Source organism: Garra rufa, chromosome 3 (genome assembly GCF_049309525.1).
Source record: "Garra rufa chromosome 3, GarRuf1.0, whole genome shotgun sequence".
Classification (NCBI taxonomy): Eukaryota; Metazoa; Chordata; class Actinopteri; order Cypriniformes; family Cyprinidae; genus Garra; species Garra rufa.
The window spans coordinates 51,254,213-51,276,644 of record NC_133363.1 but is presented as its reverse complement, the minus strand read 5'-3'; the positions used below and the strand labels follow the sequence as shown (position 1 = coordinate 51,276,644).

Here is a 22,432-nt window from a genome sequence, read left to right as displayed (position 1 = left end):
TCTCTTCCCTTGGCACTAAAGAAAACGATATGTACTTCCGGTAGTCAGTAAGCTGTGCAGTGGAACAGGGCACCTCCTTTATCAATACTTTTCGATTTTAAGAGCTATTTAAACGTGTTTTGTAGCAGAAGTGTTTGTATCGCGTCACCGTACACAGGAGGAGGGTCTCTGGTCTGCGGTGGGAAGAGCCACTAACTGGAAGAGTCACTCAAGGGCGAAATAAAACAGGTTCTGCTGCATTGTAGGACATTCGGTCCAGAACACAGTTACCTATAGCAAAGCATTGTTGTGACGTTGTTTATCGGCATTTAATGACTTTTTCAGTTGTCCTCGATCCATAGGCAAGCTTGACACTTCCGCTCCACGGGAGATAAACAACGTTCGGCAAGAAAGACAAGAATCTCGGCCTAATCACCATCATGTTGCTGCGTAAAGTTACTCAAAGTCCTGCCATCTGCAACTCTGTTCTTCGTCTACAACCAGCTATTACAGGGTGAGACTCGTATCGTTATCTAAAACAAAAACTGTTTTCTTTAACTGGCTATATACGGTATAGCTACTGTATACGTTACTATATACGCCAACTATGTGAATGTATGTGTGTGTATATAATATATATATATATATATATATATATGAATGAATGAATGAATGAAGTATTCTGGAAAATAATAACACATATTGTTAATAGTGAACACAAATTATGTCAGTTAGCCAACTTTAAAAACATTGTAACTAAAACTAATTAGAATATCTATCTATCTATCTATCTATCTATCTATCTATCTATCAGATATATAGATAGATAGATAGATAAAAACGTGTAGAAGAGGTTAAGACAATATATGATTGTTATATCACTATATAATATGATTATTTTGACTTTCTCTCTCTTATCAGAGCGCAGCGCCAAACTGGAGCTATTGTGGCAGTGCAAAATGCTCGTTTTTATGCGAGCCAGGCCGCAGAGGTGAGACCTATCCCTGCGTGTCAATATAATGTATACATTAGCACATTTTCAAACATAGGTTATGTCACAGAGTCAGTTCAAGTACTTTGTGACTAGCAATGACACAACAGATCATGCTATAGCCAATCTGGTCAGGTCCTGTGGAAAAAAACAGGTGCTCAGACACCCGTTAATATAAATCTGGAGTAAAGTTCATGTCCAGTACACATGACACAGAGGAGCTTGGCACTAGGCGTTTTTCCATGTGGTCTTATGTGTTACATAAATATTGTGGCTGACCTATACAAAACCAGATACTACAATTCAGAATAAATGTTTGAGATGGTAAGGAAAATGTGAAAATGTTATTATGGTTAATTCACCATCACGCTGTCAGTGTGTTGTGTATGAGGATGTTTTTTGTTTGTGTATGGGAAGGTTATATGATCCTTGTCATTGCTCTTTGCTCTTTGCTCTACTTGGCAGCCTTTTTTGTCACAATGTCAAGCCATGGTAATCTCCGTGTTTTACTTTGTCACATTGTACTTGAACCCATCAAAACAAAAAGGTTTTTAACTAGTAAAATAAGTGTAGAACACAAAATACTGTATATTTCTGTGTAGTTTTGTTGCATGCATATAAACAAACCAATAACTTTCTGTTGTTATTTTTACCAAGGCTGTTCTGGACAAGAATGTAGTCGGCAGGGACACCACAATGACAGCTGAGAAGGTCGATAAGACGGCCAATGTGGTACGTGAGTTTGTGTACTGGATTCAGACACATTGTGCATTGATTTGAGAGACAAATCGTATGAATACTACTGCTTTTCTTTCTCTTTGAGATATTTTCAGATATTTTCTAGAGATATTTATATAATGCCACACACTTTCATGACCTTTCTATAATATACAAAATAGTTAGTATTGGTATTGTACCATAAGAGGCTCATAATCTATTTCCCCTCAGGAGTCAAAGTCCTTTGCCGTGAACATGTTCAAAGGTCAAATCAGCACTTCTCAGGTGTTCCCCTTTCCCTCAGGTGAATCCAAAACTTTTTTTTTTTTTTCCAAATGCATTGGTTAAATATGGCCTAGTGTTATTGTGTTGTCAACAGATGTCATATTTTGAAATGTTTGCTAAAACTGGAAAATGTTGATTTTAGACTGATTCTTGTTTTTGTTCATCCATGTAGTGCTCAATGAAGAGCAGGCACAGTTCCTTAAGGAGTTAGTTGCACCATGCAGTAAGTTTTTTGAGGTAAGTTTATTTCACCCACATTTCTGTTTAAAAATAATTGATTCCTTGTTATAGTCTGATTTTCTTAAAGGAATTAATTACTCACCTTCACATCGCATCAAACCCGTAAGACCTTCGTTCATCTTTGCAATATTTTTGATGAAATTCAAGAGCTTTTTGACCCTGTAAAGACATCAACGCAACTGACACGTTCAAGGCTAAGAAAGGTAGTAAGGACATTGTTAAAGTAGTCCATGAGACAGCAGTGGTTTAACCGTAATTTTATGAAGCTACGTGAATTCTTTTTGTGTGCAAAGAAAACAAAAATAACGACTTAAACAATTTCGTCTCTTCTGTGTCAGTCTTCGTCACCATTCACAAGAGTGCCATAACACATGCGTCTTATGCTGCTGACACAGAAGCTAGCATTGTAACGTAGAACCCGGATGCACTGCGCCTTTTTTTTTTTTTGCAAGCAGAGGAAGACACATGCTGTACATAAAACAGTCTTCATAAACATGTCTGAAGATTTCAACAGAGAGGATGACCTGCAATTTTTTGCCAAGCCTTACTTATTTGGACCAAAATATACAAGCAATGAGCTAAGAGATGGACGTTCTTCTGCGTCAGCAGCACTAACACACATGCATCATGTACTCTTGTAAATGTGTGTGAAAAACCGACACTAAAGAGAAGAAATTGTTGAATAAGGTTGTTCTTTTTGTTTTCTTTGCACAAAAAAAGTATTCTCATAGCTTCATAAAATTCTGGTTGAACCACTAATGCCACATAAACCACTTTTATTAATGTCCTTACTACCTTTCTGGGCCTTGAACATGGTAGTTGCGTTGCTGTCTATGCAGGGTCAGAAATCTCTCAACACAAACAATGGACAAGTGTAAGAAAATAAAGTTTAAAATTAAATCTTGAGGAAGTATCCCGTAATTGGACAAAATGTTTATACAATCCACCTTTATGCCAAAGGTATTTAAAGTTTTATTAGCACTAAATTGTTGTGTTAATATAATGTAGTTAAAATATTTAGATATAGATTTTAGCAGAAATACATAGGTGGTTGATTACAGTCCATTACAGTAACTGTCTTTCTTCATTTTCTTTGCCTATGTGGGTTTCCAGGAAGTGAATGACCCCATGAAGAATGATGCTCTGGAGAAGGTAGAGGATCACACAATGCAAGGCCTGAAGGAGATGGGAGCTTTTGGTCTTCAGGTACCTGCAGAACTTGGTGGTGTTGGCCTCACCAACACACAGGTAAGATCACGGATCTTTTCTCATTTTTTTTTTTTCATTTGGGAAGGAGGCAGAGACTTAAATGTGAGAGATACACATGCATTTTTGGAATATACTTGCTCTTGTTACAGTACGCCAGGCTGGTGGAGATTGTTGGGATGCATGATCTGGGTGTGGGCATCACTCTTGGTGCACATCAGTCCATTGGCTTCAAAGGCATCCTGCTTTTTGGTAACCCCCAGCAGAAAGAGAAGTACCTTCCAAAGCTGGCCACTGGTGAGTGAGCTACAATATGTTTGATAATGTGAAGAGGACACACAAGAATTGCTGCAATGTTTAACAGTGACTAAAAGGGATGGTACACCCAAGAATGAAAATTCTGTCATTAATTACTCACCATCAGGTTTTTCCAAACCTGTAAGACCTTTATTCATTTTTGGAACACAAATAAAGATATTTTTGATTGGATCCAAGAGCTTTCTGACCTTGCATAGACAGCAATGCAACTTCTATGACACATTCAAGGCCCAGAAAAGTAGTAAGAACATTGTTAAAATAGTCCATTGCTCTTGCATATGCAGTACCACACACAGGCATTGTGGACTGACAGAGAAGAAAAGAAAATATTGAATAAAGTCATTGTTTTAGGTTTTTATTTTTATTTTTTTTAATAGGTTGAACCACTGATGTCACATGGACTATTTTAACAATGTCCTTACTAACTTTTTGGGCCTTAATGACAGAATTTTAAATTTTTGGGTTCACTATCCCTTTAACATACAGTTTGAAATAACCATATTTTATTTATGGGGCAGCCGTGGCCTAATGGTTAGAGAGTCGGACCTGTAACCCAAAGGTTGCGGGTTCGAGTCTCAGGTCCGGCAGGGATTGTAGGTGGGGGGAGTGAATGTACAGCACTCTCTCCACTCTCAATACCACGACTGACACTGTTCCGGGGGGGTGTTCACTACTGTGTGTGTGCACTTGGATGGGTTAAATGCAGAGCACAAATTCCTAGTATGGGTCACTATACTTGGCCTCACGTCACCTCCTTTCCTTTCCGTTCCTTATATTTCATTACTGGTTCATTAAATGAATACATACAAAGTCGGCCACAAATATTCCAAATTGAATGGCTGTCATGATTGTGTAATTTGGCTAATAATCAGTTATCATACACATAATTGCAAACTATGTTTTAAAACGAATTTATCCATGTTGAATACACTTCATAAAATGCATGAATTTTTTTAAAGCATTATAGACAAATACTGCACAAAAGTATGACAAATAATATTTTTTTAAGGTTAAAATATTTACAAATGTTTAAAATATGTCTGGTTTTGGTCCATTATCTTTAGACTTAGTTCACTGTCAATTCACGCCAAATCGACTATTATATTTATATTATTATATTAACTAATGAAAACTAGGCTAAACTTAATTTGAAGTGCACAGTGATTAACTTTTTTTTTTTTTTACAAATAATTAAATATCATAGCCAAACATTCAAGATTAGCATACCAAATCAATAAAAATGGTAAGAATCTGACATTAAAAACCCCACTCATCATAAAGAGATACCCCCAAAAATGAAAATTCTTTAAGCATTTACTCAACCTCAGGTTGTTCCAAACTAAGTCGAATGAGAGTTTCTTCTGTTAAACACAAATTTTTAAGACTGTAGGTAACCAAATAGTTGCTGGTCTCCATTTACTTTCTTAGTGTGGTTTAAAAAGAACCATGGAATACCATGGAAGTCAGTTGTGACCAGAAAATCTTTGGTTACCCACATTCTTCAAAATATCTTCTTTTGTGTTCAGGAGAAGAAATAAATTTAAACAGGTTAAGAACAATGTGAGGGTGAGCAAATGATGACACTATTTTAATTTTTGCCTGAACTGTTCCTTTAATATTGTCTATGGTTGTCCTCTGTTTTTGTTAGGTGAGAACATTGCTGCCTTCTGTCTTACTGAACCAGCCAGCGGTTCTGATGCAGCCTCCATTAAAACCAATGCAGTTCGTTCCCCCTGTGGCAAATACTACACCATGAATGGAAGCAAGATCTGGATCAGGTGTGTGTTATCTTGCCCTTAACAAATACAAACAAACACCCACACGTGTGCAAAGGATGTTCACCTCGGTGGCCACTAGGGGGCATCATCACTTAACATATCCATGCCCACTTGGATGATGTCATCTTATTATTAATTGCCTCTTTCAGTTGTAGTCATTCAATAGGGTGTTTCTGGTCAGTCGACTGTATGCTTGTGGGGGTTTTCTAATCTTGGTATAGCATATAGTGATTTCTGTTTCATGCTTGTTCCCCATTGAATTCTAGTAACAACCAGAGAACTTTCACAGTGCATTTTGGCAACTCATAAATGCACATGAGTAACTAAATATACTAAGTTTTGTCGTGTAAAGAACTGTTATACTTAGTGGAGCTTAACAGGCATTATGTTGTTTATTGCTCATACTGGAAGCTAGGGACATTTTTTTTTTTAAGTTTTGAACTTTGACACACTTTCCCGAAACAATCAATTTGTGTGGGTTGATGTCATTAATTACTCACCCTCACGTTGTTCCAAAACCGTAAGACCTTTGTTTGTCTTGGAACACAAATTAAGATATTTTTCATGAAACCCGAGAGCTTTCTGACACTCCATCCTCCGGACAGCAAGGGTCCTACCACATTCAAGGCCTAGAAAAGTAGTAAAAACATTGTTGAAAAAGTCCATGTGAAATCAGTGGTTCAACCGTAATTTTATGAAACTACGCAAATACTTCTTGTCAGCAATAAACCAAAGTACAGACTGTATTCAACAATTCTTCTTTCCCGAACTCCATTTTCTGCCATTATCGAGAATACCACGATGTACTATGCACGTGCTTTACTCTGCTTGTAAACAAGACGCAGTGCATGTGTTGTGGTACTCTTGATAATGACGGAAGACGGTAACTTGGGGGGAAAAGACCTTGAACGTGGTAGGACCTTTGCTGTCTATGCAGGGTCAGAAAGCTCTTGGATTTCATCAAAAATATCTTAATTTCTGTTCCGAAGATGAACAAGGGCCATACGGGTTTAGAATGACATGGGGGTGAAAAATTAATGACAGAATTTCCATTTTTGGATGAACTAGCCCTTTAAGACTTGTTCACACCAAAAAGGTCATGGTTGTTATAACACACACCAAGTTTGGGTTCAATACGGCAAACCCTTGTGGAGATAACTAATTTTGCGTCCTCTTCAACAAATTCGTTATTTGAAAATGGTTTGACTAATCATCTTAATTTCCTTAACTTTTTCCCAGCATGGTCTGAAAATCAGACAACTGTCTAGGATGAGTATTCCAGCTATTAAAAATAGCTAAAAAACTAAATCTTGCGGTTTAACTTTTGGTGTTCATTCGACTTTGCATGAGCCAAGGAATCACAGGAAAAAAAAAATCCATATGGTTCAAAAGTTATTAGCATAAACGTGTGAAACTTTGGGCATGTGGTGGCGCTAGAGAGTTTGAGTTAAGACTCCAAACTTCCTATGGTTAATGTGAAGACTGTCCTCTATCTATGTGCCAAATTTCACAACTTTTCCGCAAACGGTTGTATGGACTGTCATAGACCTGAGCGGAAGAAAGGGAATAATAACACCTTCGCTGCGTGGCCCCTAATTATATTGGTGTCCACACCAATACAAAATATGGTTCTGTTTATTATAACCACATGCTCCCGTTTTGTCATTTACTGCTTTAAATGCTAAAGCTGTTTAAAGTTGTGTGGATTCTGTCATTCATCAGCTGGAAAAAATTGTCCTGAAAGTGATTTCGAATGATATCTTTCCTTTGTCCTTATTGTTGGAATTTAAAAAAAAGTTATCATTATAGTTTTCATCTTTGGTGTAAATGGGCCAGCCTTCTCTTTCCTTCTATCCACCAAGGGGTTCTTGGCCTTAAAAAGGTTAAAGTCCCCATCATAATATATTATTGATAATAATCAGGTTCTTTGCTTCCTTTCTCTTAGTAATGGAGGGATTGCTGAGATCTTCACTGTGTTTGCAAAGACTCCTGTGAAGGATGAGAAGACTGGAGAGATGAAGGACAAAATTACAGCGTTCATTGTGGAGAGGAGCTTCGGAGGAGTCACACAGTTAGTGCTTGTTTTTGCCTCTAAGCAGTTTTTTTATCTGTAATCTTTAGAGTTGAAATTTTCGCTGACTATTTCCCCTCTGTCATCATCATTTTTCTTGTCTCTTTATCTGTTGTTCTTCCTCTTCTCACTTTAGATATATCCTCTCTTTTTTTTGTCTCTTAGTGGTCCTCCTGAGAAAAAGATGGGCATTAAAGCATCCAACACTGCGGAAGTGTATTTTGAGAATGTGCGTGTCCCTGCGGACTGTGTGCTGGGAGAGGTTGGAGGTGGTTTTAAAGTGGCCATGAACATCCTCAATAATGGCCGCTTCGGCATGGCCGCAGCCCTCTCTGGAACCATGAAGGGTGCCATCGCCAAAGCGGTGCGTACGTGTGCTTAATTGCACGTTCTCAGATCTTGGTTCTGTTTGTAAGCTGTTTGCTTCTTTCAGCATGTTATGTTGAACGGAGTTTTTCTCGCTTTCTATTTCATTTCCTCTTCTTATACTTAGTTTGTCTAGCATGCTGTTTTGTTAGCACCAATGCAAGGCCACATCCTCCCACCCACCGACACCCCTATCATCCTCACTTCCTCTACTTAATATGCAGGGAAATTCCTCGGCATGCATTGCACTGTCCTCGTGCTGCGCGGCCTCCTGAGCTGGTATTGGCACATGCCTCACCACAATTTTCCCGCCATTTTTGTCTCTAGCTGCTCAACGCAGTCGGCTAATAATAAAGCAAATTTGTTAAAGTTATAATATCTGTTAAAATATAGCTTGAAGGCGCTGCAGGTTGTCTGCCAAATATAGAAAAAAAAAATTAGTTGCTAAAAATAATTCAAAATGTACACAAACAGGATGCTGGTGCAGGTATAGCAATATGCAGTGTGCACTTGCTGAGTGATTGTGGGCTACAGCAGTTTTCTTGCCGAGGGAGGAGGTGATTTCTCAACAGTAGCGGTGCTTTCTCTTACCACAGACATCTGTGTTTGTGTATCCGTCTCAGACCAGGAACTTTGAAAGCAGAAATTAAGCATAGGCTATATCCACTGCAATACAATCGCCCTGTGGGCCTTTAGTTACTGGTTTGTTTCAAGGTTAGCTTTAACATCATAAAGCAGCTCCATTCAGGAATGCATATGCTAAAAACCGTTCCCTGATCTTATATGATAAATACTGTATGTCCTTTCACATATCTGATCCTGTACCACAAAACCAAGTTGCACGGGTATATTTGTAGCAAAAGCCAACAATACATTATATGGGACAAAATTATCAATTTTTCTTTTATGCCAAAAATCATTAGGATATTAATTATAAGTAAAGATCATGTTCCGTTAAGATATTTTGTAAATTTCCTACTCTAGATAAATGCTTAATTTTTGATTAGTAACATGCATGGCTAAGAACTTCATTTAGACAACTTTAGAAGGCAATTTTCTCTATATTTTGAATTTTTTTTTTTTTTGCACCCTCAGATTACAGATTTTCAAATAGTTGTATCTCAGCCAAATATTGTAATTTCCTAACAAATCATACATCAATGGAAAGCTTACTTTTTTCAGCTGATATATAAATATAAATGTCAAAAAAATCACATATTTGCAAACAAATTTTTGAAAAACTGCCTCATGTCTCATACGTGCATTTAGGTGTGTTTCATTACTGCAATAATTCCAGCTAATTTTAGAATAAAATTTAATATACAGGCATTTTTTGCACATGCTGTTCCAGGGAAATCCTTTTTTTAAGATGTTTTTTTTCCAAAATAACCACTTTTTTTTTATTTGATAACTCTGAGATCAGCAGTCTCTATATTTCCTCTTTTTTTTTTCCCTTCTCACACAGGTTGACCATGCTGCTAACCGGACCCAGTTTGGCAATAAGATCCACAACTATGGTGCCATTCAGGAAAAGGTGGCCAGAATGGCAATGCTTCAGTATGTGACAGAGGTGAGTTTACCTACTGCTTCATCACATGTCGACATTCCCCTCAGGGAACAAGGATATTTGAGTCACTGCCTACTTACTGTACAACATCTATTTATAGAGTCAAGTAAATAGAGCTTTTGTTTGATTAAATGCATGAAGCAAATTTACTCAATCTGAAGACGAAACATCTTAAATAGTCAGCGTGCTCTTTATGGACTTTGCCGATATCAGCGTTTTGGCTGTGTACGCTTGCAGAGCTCAGACCATGAATGTCTTACTTCCACATGACTTAGAGGAAGTGGAAGCTTCCCCCTAATTTCTGAGTGATTTGCATGGGTCACGTGTAGAGAAAATCTAAAAATACACAGATTATTTATCATCTGTTTTGTTTTCCATGGCTGTTTTCCATTACATTAAGCAGTTTATTTGTTCTGTTCTGTTTTATAAGTTTGTTCTTTTTTCCCTTCTTTCATCTTTTCTCCATGGACTTAGTCCATGGCTTATATGGTTAGTGGGAACATGGACAGCGGAGCCACAGAATTCCAGATTGAGGCGGCCATTAGTAAAATCTTTGCTTCTGTAAGTGTTTAATATATTTTTCAACTTAGCTGTTTGGGTATTTAAGCCCACATTTATATTTTAGACATTTTTAGGATCAAATATCTGGTGTTTAAAGAACATATTGTAAAAAATCACCATATTGCTGGATTCTCCTTTAGGAAGCAGCTTGGTTGGTGACAGATGAATGCATTCAGATTATGGGTGGAATGGGATTCATGAAGGTCAGTATGTGTGTTGATTGTATTGTGACTAAATTTTTAAAATGTATTTTGCCTTATTCAAAATATACATTGTTTCATACTGTTATGTCCATACTGCTAAGGAACAATTCCCCCAAAATGTACGATTTGCTGAAAATGAATCAATGTCTAAAATGCAGGTAAGTTTGTTCATACGAACAGATGTGAAGAAATTTAGCAAATCACTTGTTCAATAATGAATCCTCTGCAGTTAAAGGGTGCCGTCAGCATGAGAGTCCAAAAAGCTGATAAAAACATCATTATAATCCACAAGTAATCTACACAACTCCAGTTCATCAATTAATGTCTAGTGAAGTGTTTGTAATAAACAAATCCATCATTAAGAAGTTTTTAACTTTAAATGTGTTTTCCGGCTATCCATAGTATTGCTAGTGAAAAGGTTGTCTTGTCTAAAGCAGGAAAAAAAATATGTACCGATCAAGCACCGTTTATAAGCTAAAGCAGTCCAAAACAGTTTGTATTTTGGGCCGAAAAGATGGTTTAAAGAGAAACATTTTAATGAAGGATTTGTTTCTTACAGACACACAGCTTTTCAGACATTCATTGATGGACTGGAGTTGTTTGGATTACTTGTGAATTATTGTGATGTTTTTATCAGGGGTTTGGACTTTCTGATGGCACCCATTCACTGCAGAGGATCTATTGGTGAGCAAGTGATATAATGCTGAATTTCTCCAAATCTGTTTCGATAAACAAACAACCCCATCTGCATTTTGTATTTATTATTTGTGTATTGGCTATATCATTGCCGAAAAATGAAGAAGAGAGAGAAATATTAGTTTGTTTTGTTCAGATATGCTCGTCAGCTTTTTCAGAAACCAGACTTTGTCAGGGTGGAAGTCTAATTTTGGCGCAACAGCTTTGCAACATAATAGTGTCTGCATTGTGACTCAAAGTGTGAACATTCAGAAACACCTACTCTGTGGGCAATCACCCCACGAGGCCTAAATGTTCTGTCCCGAGGGTGGTGGAAAAACTGGGGGTGGTTTGCAAAAGGAAGACCTCTGCAACATTGTGATTGGTTAGCGAGTGAGGGGGACACGGCTGTGCTAACCTTTCCCGCCACAACACAAAACCATACACAGATAAAATTGGTCTTTGCCGAATGTAGGTCACGTCTGCAGATTGACTGTGTGGTTGTGCTGTGTTGTATTGTGTTTTTGTTTTCGGATGTCAGTTAGGATGCAGAGTATGCAGATGTAGCCTCTAGGCAGTGATCAAGATGAGGCTGTTGTGCTAATTTCCAGAGAAGAGTTTCATCAGTTCCTCTTAATCAGTCTCTTTTGTGTGCTACTCATCAGTTAGATTACAACATCAAGTCTCAGCTCCACTTGTTTTTGTTTTATATATATATGGTGGGAGAGAGAAAGAGAGAGATACAATTTTACAGTAATTCATTCTTCAGTGTCATATGATTCTTTAGAAATCATTCTAGCATGTTGATTATTATTATTATCAATGACTATTGGGAAACCATAATACATTTTTAGAACTATTTGATAAATAGAAAGTTCAAAAGACAGCATTTATTTAAAATATGAATTTTTATGTAATACTTATAAATGACTGTCACTTTCAAACTATTTAATGTGTACTTGCTGTGTAAAAGTGTTATTTTTCTTGCTTTACCAAGCTTACAAATGGTAGTGTGTCCTGGTTCCCAGAAAATATTCAGCAGCAAAAATGTTCAACTTTGATTAAAAAAAGAGATAAGTGTTTCTTGAACTAAATCAGCAAATTAGATGATTTCTAAAGGATCACATTAAGTTAAGATTAAATTTTTTTTAAGATTTGCCATCACAGTAATAAATACATATATTTTAAAAAATAATAATTTTATTAAAGTATTTAGTTATTACAGTATTACTGGTTTTACTGTACAGTTAATGAAATAAATGGTGCCTGGTGAGCATTAAAGACATTAATCTTAATTATTCTTAACATTTTAACCGGTACTTTATTTCTTGTGCATGTGTGTGCTTACATCATGAGGATTTTTGAAAAAAAAAATTCCATCATGTTCTCATGAATTGCAGAATTTCCCATTTAAACTGAATTAAGAATAAATTGTTGCACTTTGACGTAGTCTCGCACTCACTGTACAAATTTTCTTTTGACGCAGGATGCTGGTGTGGAAAGGGTGTTGAGGGATCTTCGAATCTTCAGAATCTTTGAGGGCACCAATGACATCCTGCGACTGTTCGTAGCGCTCAACGGCTTCCAGGTAAGAAAACACTGCTGAGAACATAACTGCCTGCCTTACAGCTTCCTGTAATGCAAAACCACCTAAGACTTACGGCACGTGTGGTTGTTGACATCTGGCACTGCTGAAAATTGGTGTTGGCGTTTAGCAGTGCACGTATTTTGTGCAAACACAGTATGTGAATTATATGTGTATTTTGTTTGGTAGAATGCAGGCAATCAGCTGAAGAGCTTGCAGAAAGCTCTAAAGAACCCTCTGGGTAATGCTGGGGTGTTGGTGAGTGAAATCACAAAGCGAGCCAAGAGGTTAGACCTTCATATCTCTAAAAACACTCTTACATGACGTTTCTTTATGTTTTGCAGTGGCATGTGCTTTGCATCAACTTGATAAACCTACAATATTCTCCTTTATCTCTGTTTCTGATAGGAAGGCAGGCTTGGGGACAGGACTGACGTTGCAGGGAATGGTCCATCCAGAGCTTAACCATAGTGGAGAATTGGTAAATTAAAGCAAAGCCGTAGTGCTTGGACAGCACTGAGATGGAATAATATCAACAAGAATGCTAAAGCCTAAATGAGATGTAGAGATTGTACTAAAATAGTATTTTCCCTCTTTTTTAAAGACTCTTAAAGCCATCGAGCAGTTTGGTGCAGTTATTGAAGAGCTTCTTCTGAAACATGGAAAGAGAATCATTGGTGAGAGATGTGTTTGCATTCTTGCTAGATTATATATATGCTTTAGCCTGCATTGGCAACTTGCCATGAATTTCTTGGCGTTTTGCATGTTAAATCTTTCTGGTTTCGAAGTTTCTATTTTCACTTCACGTATTTTTATTGCTGCTAAACATTCAGTGTCAAAAGCTTTCATCAGGCATCCGTATGGGCTTGTGGCTTGAACTTTTCTCATAGTGACTGAGTGATTCTGTACATGTGTCTTTTCAGATGAACAATTTGTTCTGAAGCGAGTTGCAGACTGTGCCATTGATTTGTACGCCATGGTTGTGGTCTTGTCCAGGTAACTTGTGCATAAATGTATTAATTTCCATTACCATTACCTTTGACTATACTCAAGGGGTTTGTTTAAAAAAAAAAAAATCCAAAGCGTTAAACTTTGACACTGTGCAACTAACACAAATGTTGCATCAAATCATGCAGCTTGCAAAGGAAGTGTGTGCTATTACTATAAAAATGAGGTTAAGTTACAATGAGTATGATATTCAAACTAAACAGAGTATCAATATCTGAGTTTTTACACTCGCGTGAGGTGTTTTTTTTTTTTTTTCAGACAATTTTAAAATAAAAAATTTTTTTCGCAAAACTACAATGAAAATGGCTTTTCCGTATTGGCAGTTCACAAAGTCACATGATCATTCTTTAGTGTAGGGTACAATGGGGTTAAAGGCACACCCTAAGAAAAAAATTTGCTTTTCACTGTGCCCAAAGCATATGATTGCAGAAAAATATATACGTTTGTATTGAACATCTATGGAGCAACAGATTTTGTGTAAAAATAAATAATACAAGTCGTTTATTTTGTTTAAAAATCTTATAAAAGTATGAGGTGGCATAGGGAGGCCTTTTACCCCACACACAGGGTAAAAGGCACACAGTATTGATACAAATACTTTAGCTAAAATAATGTTTTATTAATAATGTCTGAGTTAATACTTGTTCAAAACAATCACTTTACCAACGTTTGTACTATTTTCTGCTTTTGATAAATAAAAAAAATTGGTAACACTTTACAATAAGGTTCTTTATTTAACATTAGTTAACCACATTAGTTAACATGAACTAATAATGAACTGCACTTATACAGCATTTATTAATCTTTGTTAATGTTAATTTAAACATTTCCTAATACATTATTAAAATCTTGTTAACCTTAGTTAATGCAGTGTGAACTAACATGAACAATGAACAACTGTATTTACGTTAACTAACGTTAATGAAGATTAGTAAATACAGTAACAAATGTATTGCTCATGGTTAGTTCATGTTAGTTAGTACATTAACTAATGTTTGACTAATGAACCTTATTGTAAAGTGTTACCAAAAAATCATTTTTGTTCAATAAATATACTTACAGAAACAAAATAATTTAAAATTTAAAATGATTTAATTAAATTCTGAAAGCATTGAAGGAGATGACATAGTAATTTAAAATTTGATGTCAAAATTGTATGTGTATGTTGAAAAGCAGATGTTTTGGAAAGTGCTACAACACGTTTTTTTTTTTTTTTTTTTTGCAATCTAGTGGTTTGGAGGAAATTAATATTAAAGGTGTCTTTTACCCCTGGGCGCCCTATTGTATCCTACTATAACCTCAAAAAACACCACATATGTGGCTGCTTACACAAGCATTGACTACAGAATGCTTGAATAAGGGCTTTCCTTGCCATTAAAGCTTGGATAACCCCTTATTTAAGTCTGTGGAGCTGATCGTGGCCACTCTAGTCAATGCTTGTGTTTATACTAGGCGCACCGTGGCTCATTTTAGTTTCAGAAGCATGCCAGAAGCATCTCTCCATGCTGATTTTGTAAAGATAGATTCCTATGTCTCCTACGATTAAAATGATCCGTCGCTATGACTTATCGCAAGAGGGAAAATGGCATTTTAGTCACATAACATGGAAACATAGTCATTTCGCAACAGTTTTTTATCACCATTTACAAAACATTGCAAAAGTTTTGTGCAAATGGAAACGCACCTAATGACACTTCAGATTGGCTTGCTGGCTTAGTCCAGTAAGCTCAGATTTCCTTCTGAAATTGAAATTGTACAAATCTGGTTTGTTACTGTTGTTTGTTTTATTGAATGTATTGGTTAAAAAGAAAAGCTGTATACTCATGCACGGATGGAAATACAATTGATAATTGGCTATTTAAAGGGATAGTTCAATTTCTGTCATTAATTACTCACCCTCAAACCCCAAAACCTGTAAGACCTTTGTTCATCTTCAGAACACAATTTAAAATATTTTTAGTGAAATCTGAGAGCTTTCTCACCATGCATAAACAACAAGGCAACTACCATGTTCAAGGCCCAAAAGGGAAGTAAGGACATAAGCGTGAGGTCGTGCTTTCCCAGCGCGCGCGCTCTCTCTCTCTCTCTATCTGCATCTGCTCTGTTCAGTGAGTAGCAGGGGAGCAGCAATTTCAGATAAAAAAATTTATATTCTGTTGCTTATAACTCTATTTTACATGTAAGTATAGCCAAAATAACAGCACAGCCATTATCTTAATCGTATGTATATTTTATTTCATTAGACAATGTTGTGATTAATATGAATCAGGATTTTAGTGTAGATTAATATCTTCGAGAGATGGTTATGTTGTCTTAATGGGCCGCGTTTCAGTCACTATTTCATATTTACCCCATTGACTGACAAAAGACCCTGTAAAATATATTAATATGTCTATGGAATATATTAATGAAAACTGTTTTATTTAGAATTTGGCTGCATTAAAATTCAGTATGTGAACACAGAGAGGCAAGACAATATGACGCACTGACGTCATGAATATGCTAATTAACGTCTGACGCCATTTGGCGACTTTTTACTTACCATTGAAAAAAGTTGGCAACAGTGCACGGAAGAGAACACATTGCTGAATAAAGTTATTTTTGTTTACAATGCACACAAAAAGTTTTCTCATAGCTTTATAACATTACTGATGTCACAATGGACTATTTTGTCCCTACTACCTTTCTGGGCCTTGAAAATGTCAGTTGGGTTGCTGTCTATACAGGGTTAAAAAGCTCTCGGATTTCTTCAAAAATATCTGAATTTGTGTTCCAAAAATGAATGAAGGTCTTACGGGTTTGGAACACGAGGGTGAGTAATACTCACATGAGGGTGAGTAATTACTGACAAAATTTTCATTTCTGGGTGAACTATCTCTTTGAAGGAGAGATCACTCAGCTCTATTCATGATACATTTTGCGCTTATTTGTGTTTACTCGTTTTCTTTTCTCAGAGCTTCCAGATCTCTCAGCCAAGGGCACTCTTCTGCACAACATGAGAAGATGCTGTGTGAAACCTGGTGTACTGAGGTCAGTGTTTATTGTCCATGTTTGTTTTTTTACTTCTCTCCATCTCATCTTTTAAGCATTAATCCGTGATTTCTTTCTTATAGGCCCATGAAAGAGTCATGCAGGACATCAAGTTCCTCAGGTCAGGGACGTCCAAGCAGGTCTTCAAGAACTTGCGTGCCATTTCCGCTGCTGTGGTAGAAAACGGAGGAGTGGTATCACCTCATCCTCTGGGCTTTTAAAGCTCTGCTTTCACTCCCATTGCCCAAACAATTCTTCTCTAACCAGTCAGTCACACATGCCCATATCTCTTTACCCAGACTGTTCAGAGCTGCAGTATGAGGGCAGTCTCTCACATTGTGTTCTTTGACCACAGGAGTGCTTTAATATTCCATATTAAACTATGTAAATCAATGAACAGGGACATGTAGATTTCGGTGTACATTAAACAGTTACGTTTGTGTTTGTTTATAAATTTAGTTTTTTTTATGTGTAATCAAGCCTAATATTTAAAAAAATGTTGATTAATATTAACCACTGGTACAACCAAGTCTGCTTTAAAGAGTGTTAAAAGCTCTGACTGAAGCACTTTAGACTTATGAACAAACCTCAGCCCAATATCCGGTCCAGCTGCTAGCATTTTGCAAATGTTTTCAATTTGTCACAGTTAGTCAACATTTTTATTTAGAGGTTTTACATATCGAATGTAAACTTGAGCTGTTCCCATGGTTTTAATGTGAAATGTCTTATCCAGAAGTTTGTTCTCATAACTAAAATAGAAACTCTTTTGAGTTTCATATTATATCGATTATCTCAGTCACTCAATTACTAACATAGCATTATGATCTTAACGTAAATACTCTTTATTACAAAGGGCAACACCATATAAACTACTGTAATTTAAAAAAAATTACACAGATGTGTGATGCCTGTGAGAGATGCTACATTTATTCCTCCCGCTCATCATTTTTGTAAAACCATTTATCTTAAATGATATATTCCCTTCTTTCATTTTCTGTGGCATCTCCCAAAAGGCATGTAATTACTTACAAAGCAATCATCCAAAAAAGACAATACAGCTGCTTCAGCCTGACATAATTATAAATATTCACTCTTTGTTGCAGTGCATATTTGAAATCTCACAGAATCATGTTTTGTCTTTTCAGCAGTCCATTAGTTTCTGAATGCTGTATATCTTGTAAAGAGACAGTTTACAGGAAATTGTAAAAGAACGTTAGTGACCTTATTAAACCAGTGTGTCTTGTCAACTCAGGATGCTGTGGTTACAAGCATATAGTATATCAAATACTACAAAAATCTTTCAGTGTCACCTCTTTTAATTAAACCTGTTTCACAGTCTAAGTTTTAGTTTGTTTTCTTGATTCATTAGCTTATATATATGACTGCAAAATACTGTTATGCCAAAGCAAAGGATACTAGAGAAGAGACTGGTACCACTTTTAAAAAAACAAAGAATTCAGATCCTTGCCACATATTTGTTATTACTATTTACAATTAATATTGTTAATATAAAAATCACAGTTGACTCTCCATTTTGGCAAAAGTAACACTGTATAGCTGCTGTAAATTATGGCTTTAAAACAGAAATCATCACAGTTTTCTGAAAGTCCAAAGTTTTTCTCAGTAAAAATGTGTTGAACTTCAAAGATTCAACACATCTGATGGATTCCAAGTCTCAGTAAGTAAATATCCCATTTGAAGAAATCAACATCAGGTCTGTCTCTTAATCCAAAGACGTCACACAGTCGTCTGTGAGATCTCTCTTGATAATAAAGTCTCTGAAGTCATTCTTCGCTCCCTGAAATAAACACAATGTGTTAGATTAATAAAAATTCCAGCATGGGTTTTATATTATGTATATATGTGACCCTGGACCACAAAACCAGTCTTAAGTAGGATGAGTATATTTCTAGCAATAGCCAACAAGACATTGTGTGGGTCAAAATTACCATCTAAAATGTAGTTCTTGCTAAAAGAGACCAATTTAACAACCTTTATTTCAAAAAATGCACAAAAGTGAGGTTATACCCCGAACTAAGAACAAAAACCATCTCTTTCCAAAGATTCCCCCACAACGGAAGGCCTATTTAGTAATATTAATTGTTCAATCTCAAATATCATATCCTCCTGCGAAGTAGAAATTCTCAACAAATGACAACAATGTAGGTATTTTATGATTAATATACTACGGTTTTAAATATTAATTTACTAAAGAAGATATACTGACATGCTTTCTGTCATTTCAGATGTTTTAGGGGGTGTGGCCAAACGTGATATATGAATAAATGTGACCCTGGACCACAAAACCAGTCATAAGGGGCACGGGTATATTTCTAGCAATAGCCAACAAGACATTGTACGGGTCAAAATTATCGATTTTTCTTTTACGTCAAAATCATTAGGATACTAAGTAAAGATCATGTTCTGTGAAGATATTTTGTAAACTTCCTGCCAAAAATATATCAAAACTTAATTTTTGATTAGTAATATGCATTGCTAAAAACTTAATTTGGACAACTTTAAAGGTGATTTTCTCAATATTTGTATAGATTTTATCTAGATTTTTTTGCACCCTCAGATTTTCAAATAGTTGCATCTCAGCCAAATATTGTCCCAACAAACCATACATCAATGGAAAACTAATTTATTTAGCTTTCAGATGATGTATAAATCTTAATTAAAAAAAAAATGGCCCTAATGACTGGTTTGGTGATCCAGGGTCAGATATTTGTTTGTAAATTTTTCACTATGTTCTCACGTTTTATCTGACGGAGCTGAAAGAAACCTGCCTAAGATGGATTGCTGATCTTGGTTCAATTAAAATGGCCTCCCAGCCTGTTCAAGCTGGTGCTTATCTGGTTTACTTGGGCAAAACCCCTCTAAAACCAGTCTGATCAGGCTGGAAGTTTAGCAAACCTGGTAGCAAAGCATAAACATTGTTTATCCTTTTCAGTAGCTGCTTAGGTTTGAAAACGGGTGTCAGACGTGAATCTGTGGTCTTAGGTGTGAAACGTGGCTTTACCACCAAATAATTGCAACAGTTCCCTTGAATAAACAGACACCTTTCTAAGTGTTTCTCATATGTGTTCAAAACTTATATAAATATGTAAGGGGAAAAAATAATTTTTAAATTTTTCCAGCACAAACAACCACCAAATCAGCATATTAGAGTCTAAAGGATCATGTGACAATGAAGACTGAAGTAATGACTGCTAGGATTTCATCTACTACTGCTGTTTTAAAATATAAACTAACTTTAGAAGTCTAGGTTGAGTAGGCTAAACAAACAATGACTAATGTTTAATACTTGTTATTTTCACTTTGATGTGGAAACAGATTTGACTCCCACAGACATTTATCATAATATTTATCTTGTGGAGGAGAGTATGTATTCTCTTGTGACCAACCAAAGATAAACAGTAGAATGGCAAACAAATATATTTATTATATTGTCTTTTAATATCCAGTCAGCAATTAATGTTATTATTTTTTCATATTGTTACTATATCTGACCCTGGACCACAAAACCAGTCATAAGGTTTTACATCATCGGAAAGAAAGCTGAATAAATAAGCTTTCCATTGATGTATGGTTTGTTAGGATAGGACAATATTTGGCCAAGATTGAAAATCTATAATCTGAAGGTGCAAAAAAAAAAATTTAAATAATGAGAAAATCACCTTTAAATTTGTCCAAATTAAGTTCTCAGAAATGCATATTACTAATCAAAAATTAAGTTTTGATATATTTACAGTAGGAAATGTGGAAAAAAATCTTCACGGAACATGATTTTAATATCCTAATGGTTTTTGGCATACAAGAAAAATCGATAATTTTGACTCATACAATGTCTTGTTGGCTATTGCTATAAATATACCCGTGCTACTTATGACTGGTTTTGTGGTCCAGGGTCACATTTAGTCATATATCACGTTTGGCCACACCCCCTAAAACATCTGAAATGACAGAAAGCATGTCAGTATATCCTCTTTAGTACATTAATATTTAAGACCGTAGTATATTAACCATAACATAGCTACATTGTTGATTGTTGAGAATGTCTACTTCTCAGGAGGGTATAATATTTGAGATCGAACAATTAATGTTACTAAATAGGCCTTCCGGTAGTCCTCAGGCTACTTGTTTTGTTGTGGGGGAATCTTTGGATGAGTCATGCAAGAAAAGGGGCAAACGTTTGAAACAGATGTTTTTCGTTTTTAGTTTGGGGTATAACCTCACTTTTGTGCATTTTTTAAATAAAGGTTGTTAAATGGGTCTCTTTTATCAAGAATTAAATTTTAGCATGGTTCTTGAGTTTTCTGTTTTTTTTTTAATCTGTTTGATTCTTTAAAGCAGTTTATGGAGGGTAGAGTAAATCTATAAAAGCAAGCTAAATTGGGAAGTTTATTTTTAAGACTGTATGGAAATCCACTCAAAAATAACTAATTCTTCATCATATCACCGTCCACAGCCAAATATTTTGTTTTAAATCAATTTAAAGTCTTAACACACGTTTTAACTTTATTGTATGCAAGTGCACGTTACCAAATGCACCTAAACCGCGATGCGCAATGCGCCTTCTCAGAGACAAGTACGCGGTAAATTGTACTGCGTAAACTATGCTGTGTTCACATACCTTTGCTGGCGACGCCGACTGGGATGTGTGATGTTGACAGTCCACTCCAAAATGCGTTTCAACCGGCCGGATAAGCACGGGAACCGGTGATTGAGATGTTCCAGTAGTTCCTCTTTACGCAGCCCGTACACTATCGGCGCGATGCACTGCGCCAGGCTGAAGAATGCGAAACTTATGACCGCAAATAGCTCCTTTGTGGAACTCTCGAGTAACTGTTTGCTTTTAAGGATGTGCAGCAAAAACAGTATGAAACTGGGGAGGATGTAAACGGCGAGCTGCGTGCCGTGGAGAGCGATAGTCCTACACGCAGCTCGGTTGCGCCGGTTCAACACACCCAGACGCCGCCCCTCATATAAGATCCGTACATAGCTGTACACGATAAGAGCAGTACAAAGTGATATCAAAACAATCTTGTGCATTTCTCCCCCTTGCAACAAAGCTTTCCTTCCACACGTCATAGTGCCATTTCCTATTTTGGACGACAGTGTGAAAGGGATAATCGATGCGAGTAGCCAGGTTAGGATCCCGATGAACCACGGACAGGGTTTGAAACAAACTTTGCTATAGTGGAGCGGGTAACAAATGGCAAAATAACGGTCCAGTGCCATCGCCGTGATGGTGAGGATTATATTGGACCCGCTTGTCATAAGAACTTTGATCAGCACCGTGCATACGGTTGACGTGGTCGCTGCTTTCAGGTAGTTTTGTAAGTAGAAGCTGAAGCATGCTGAGAAGTAAACCAGCGCGGAGAACAACAAGTGGAACACGAGGACGAAGCGCGCATGGCTCCGCAGGCGCTCCTCACGCACTATGGTCCAGTTAATGAGCAGGTTGAAAAAAGCCAAAATGATCAAAGAAACTCCCGCTGCCCAGACTCGTACGTGGGGATACGAGTTGACATCATCTGTTGCATTTGACATCCTACCGCTTCTTCAGGCCAAGCTCGTACAGCAACAGAACCAAAACGTTCCAGAACAAAAAACTTTCAGCAGGTGCGGACGGTTCATTTGGCTCGACGTCGGTAAATGTTTCGCCAAAAATCCGAATGTTCATGTGAATTCGTTTGGTGGCTCTGTTCGGTCAAAACACCTGCGGTCCTCGCATAAAAGTTGGTCTAGTGATGGAAACAGACAGCTTCTCGTTTACTTCCCTCTCTTAGTGCAGCAGTGAGAGAAAAGGGCGGGGGCGTGTTTGAGTAGAGCTCTTTTCAGCGCTT

General features: G+C 36.7%; 2 protein-coding genes across 2 annotated transcripts; one reads left to right on the top strand and one right to left on the bottom strand.

The window, feature by feature from the left end:
* Positions 1–25: 25 nt before the first annotated feature.
* acadvl (acyl-CoA dehydrogenase very long chain) lies at positions 26–17,921 on the top strand. The gene is made up of 21 exons (XM_073836340.1): positions 26–228; positions 342–493; positions 901–970; positions 1,628–1,702; positions 1,919–1,991; positions 2,145–2,209; positions 3,326–3,460; positions 3,571–3,715; positions 5,385–5,514; positions 7,460–7,585; positions 7,751–7,949; positions 9,417–9,521; positions 9,993–10,079; positions 10,220–10,282; positions 12,444–12,545; positions 12,732–12,829; positions 12,951–13,023; positions 13,147–13,219; positions 13,466–13,538; positions 16,505–16,580; positions 16,664–17,921. Exons 2-21 carry the CDS (start codon positions 420–422, stop codon positions 16,799–16,801), a joined length of 1,980 nt encoding a protein of 659 aa, XP_073692441.1. The 5' UTR covers positions 26–228; positions 342–419; the 3' UTR covers positions 16,802–17,921.
* Positions 17,399–22,331, bottom strand: LOC141331320 (olfactory receptor 11A1). The gene is made up of 2 exons (XM_073836341.1): positions 21,217–22,331; positions 17,399–18,378 (listed from the first exon to the last, which is right to left on the bottom strand). Exons 1-2 carry the CDS (start codon positions 22,134–22,136, stop codon positions 18,318–18,320), a joined length of 981 nt encoding a protein of 326 aa, XP_073692442.1. The 5' UTR covers positions 22,137–22,331; the 3' UTR covers positions 17,399–18,317.
* Positions 22,332–22,432: the final 101 nt, after the last annotated feature.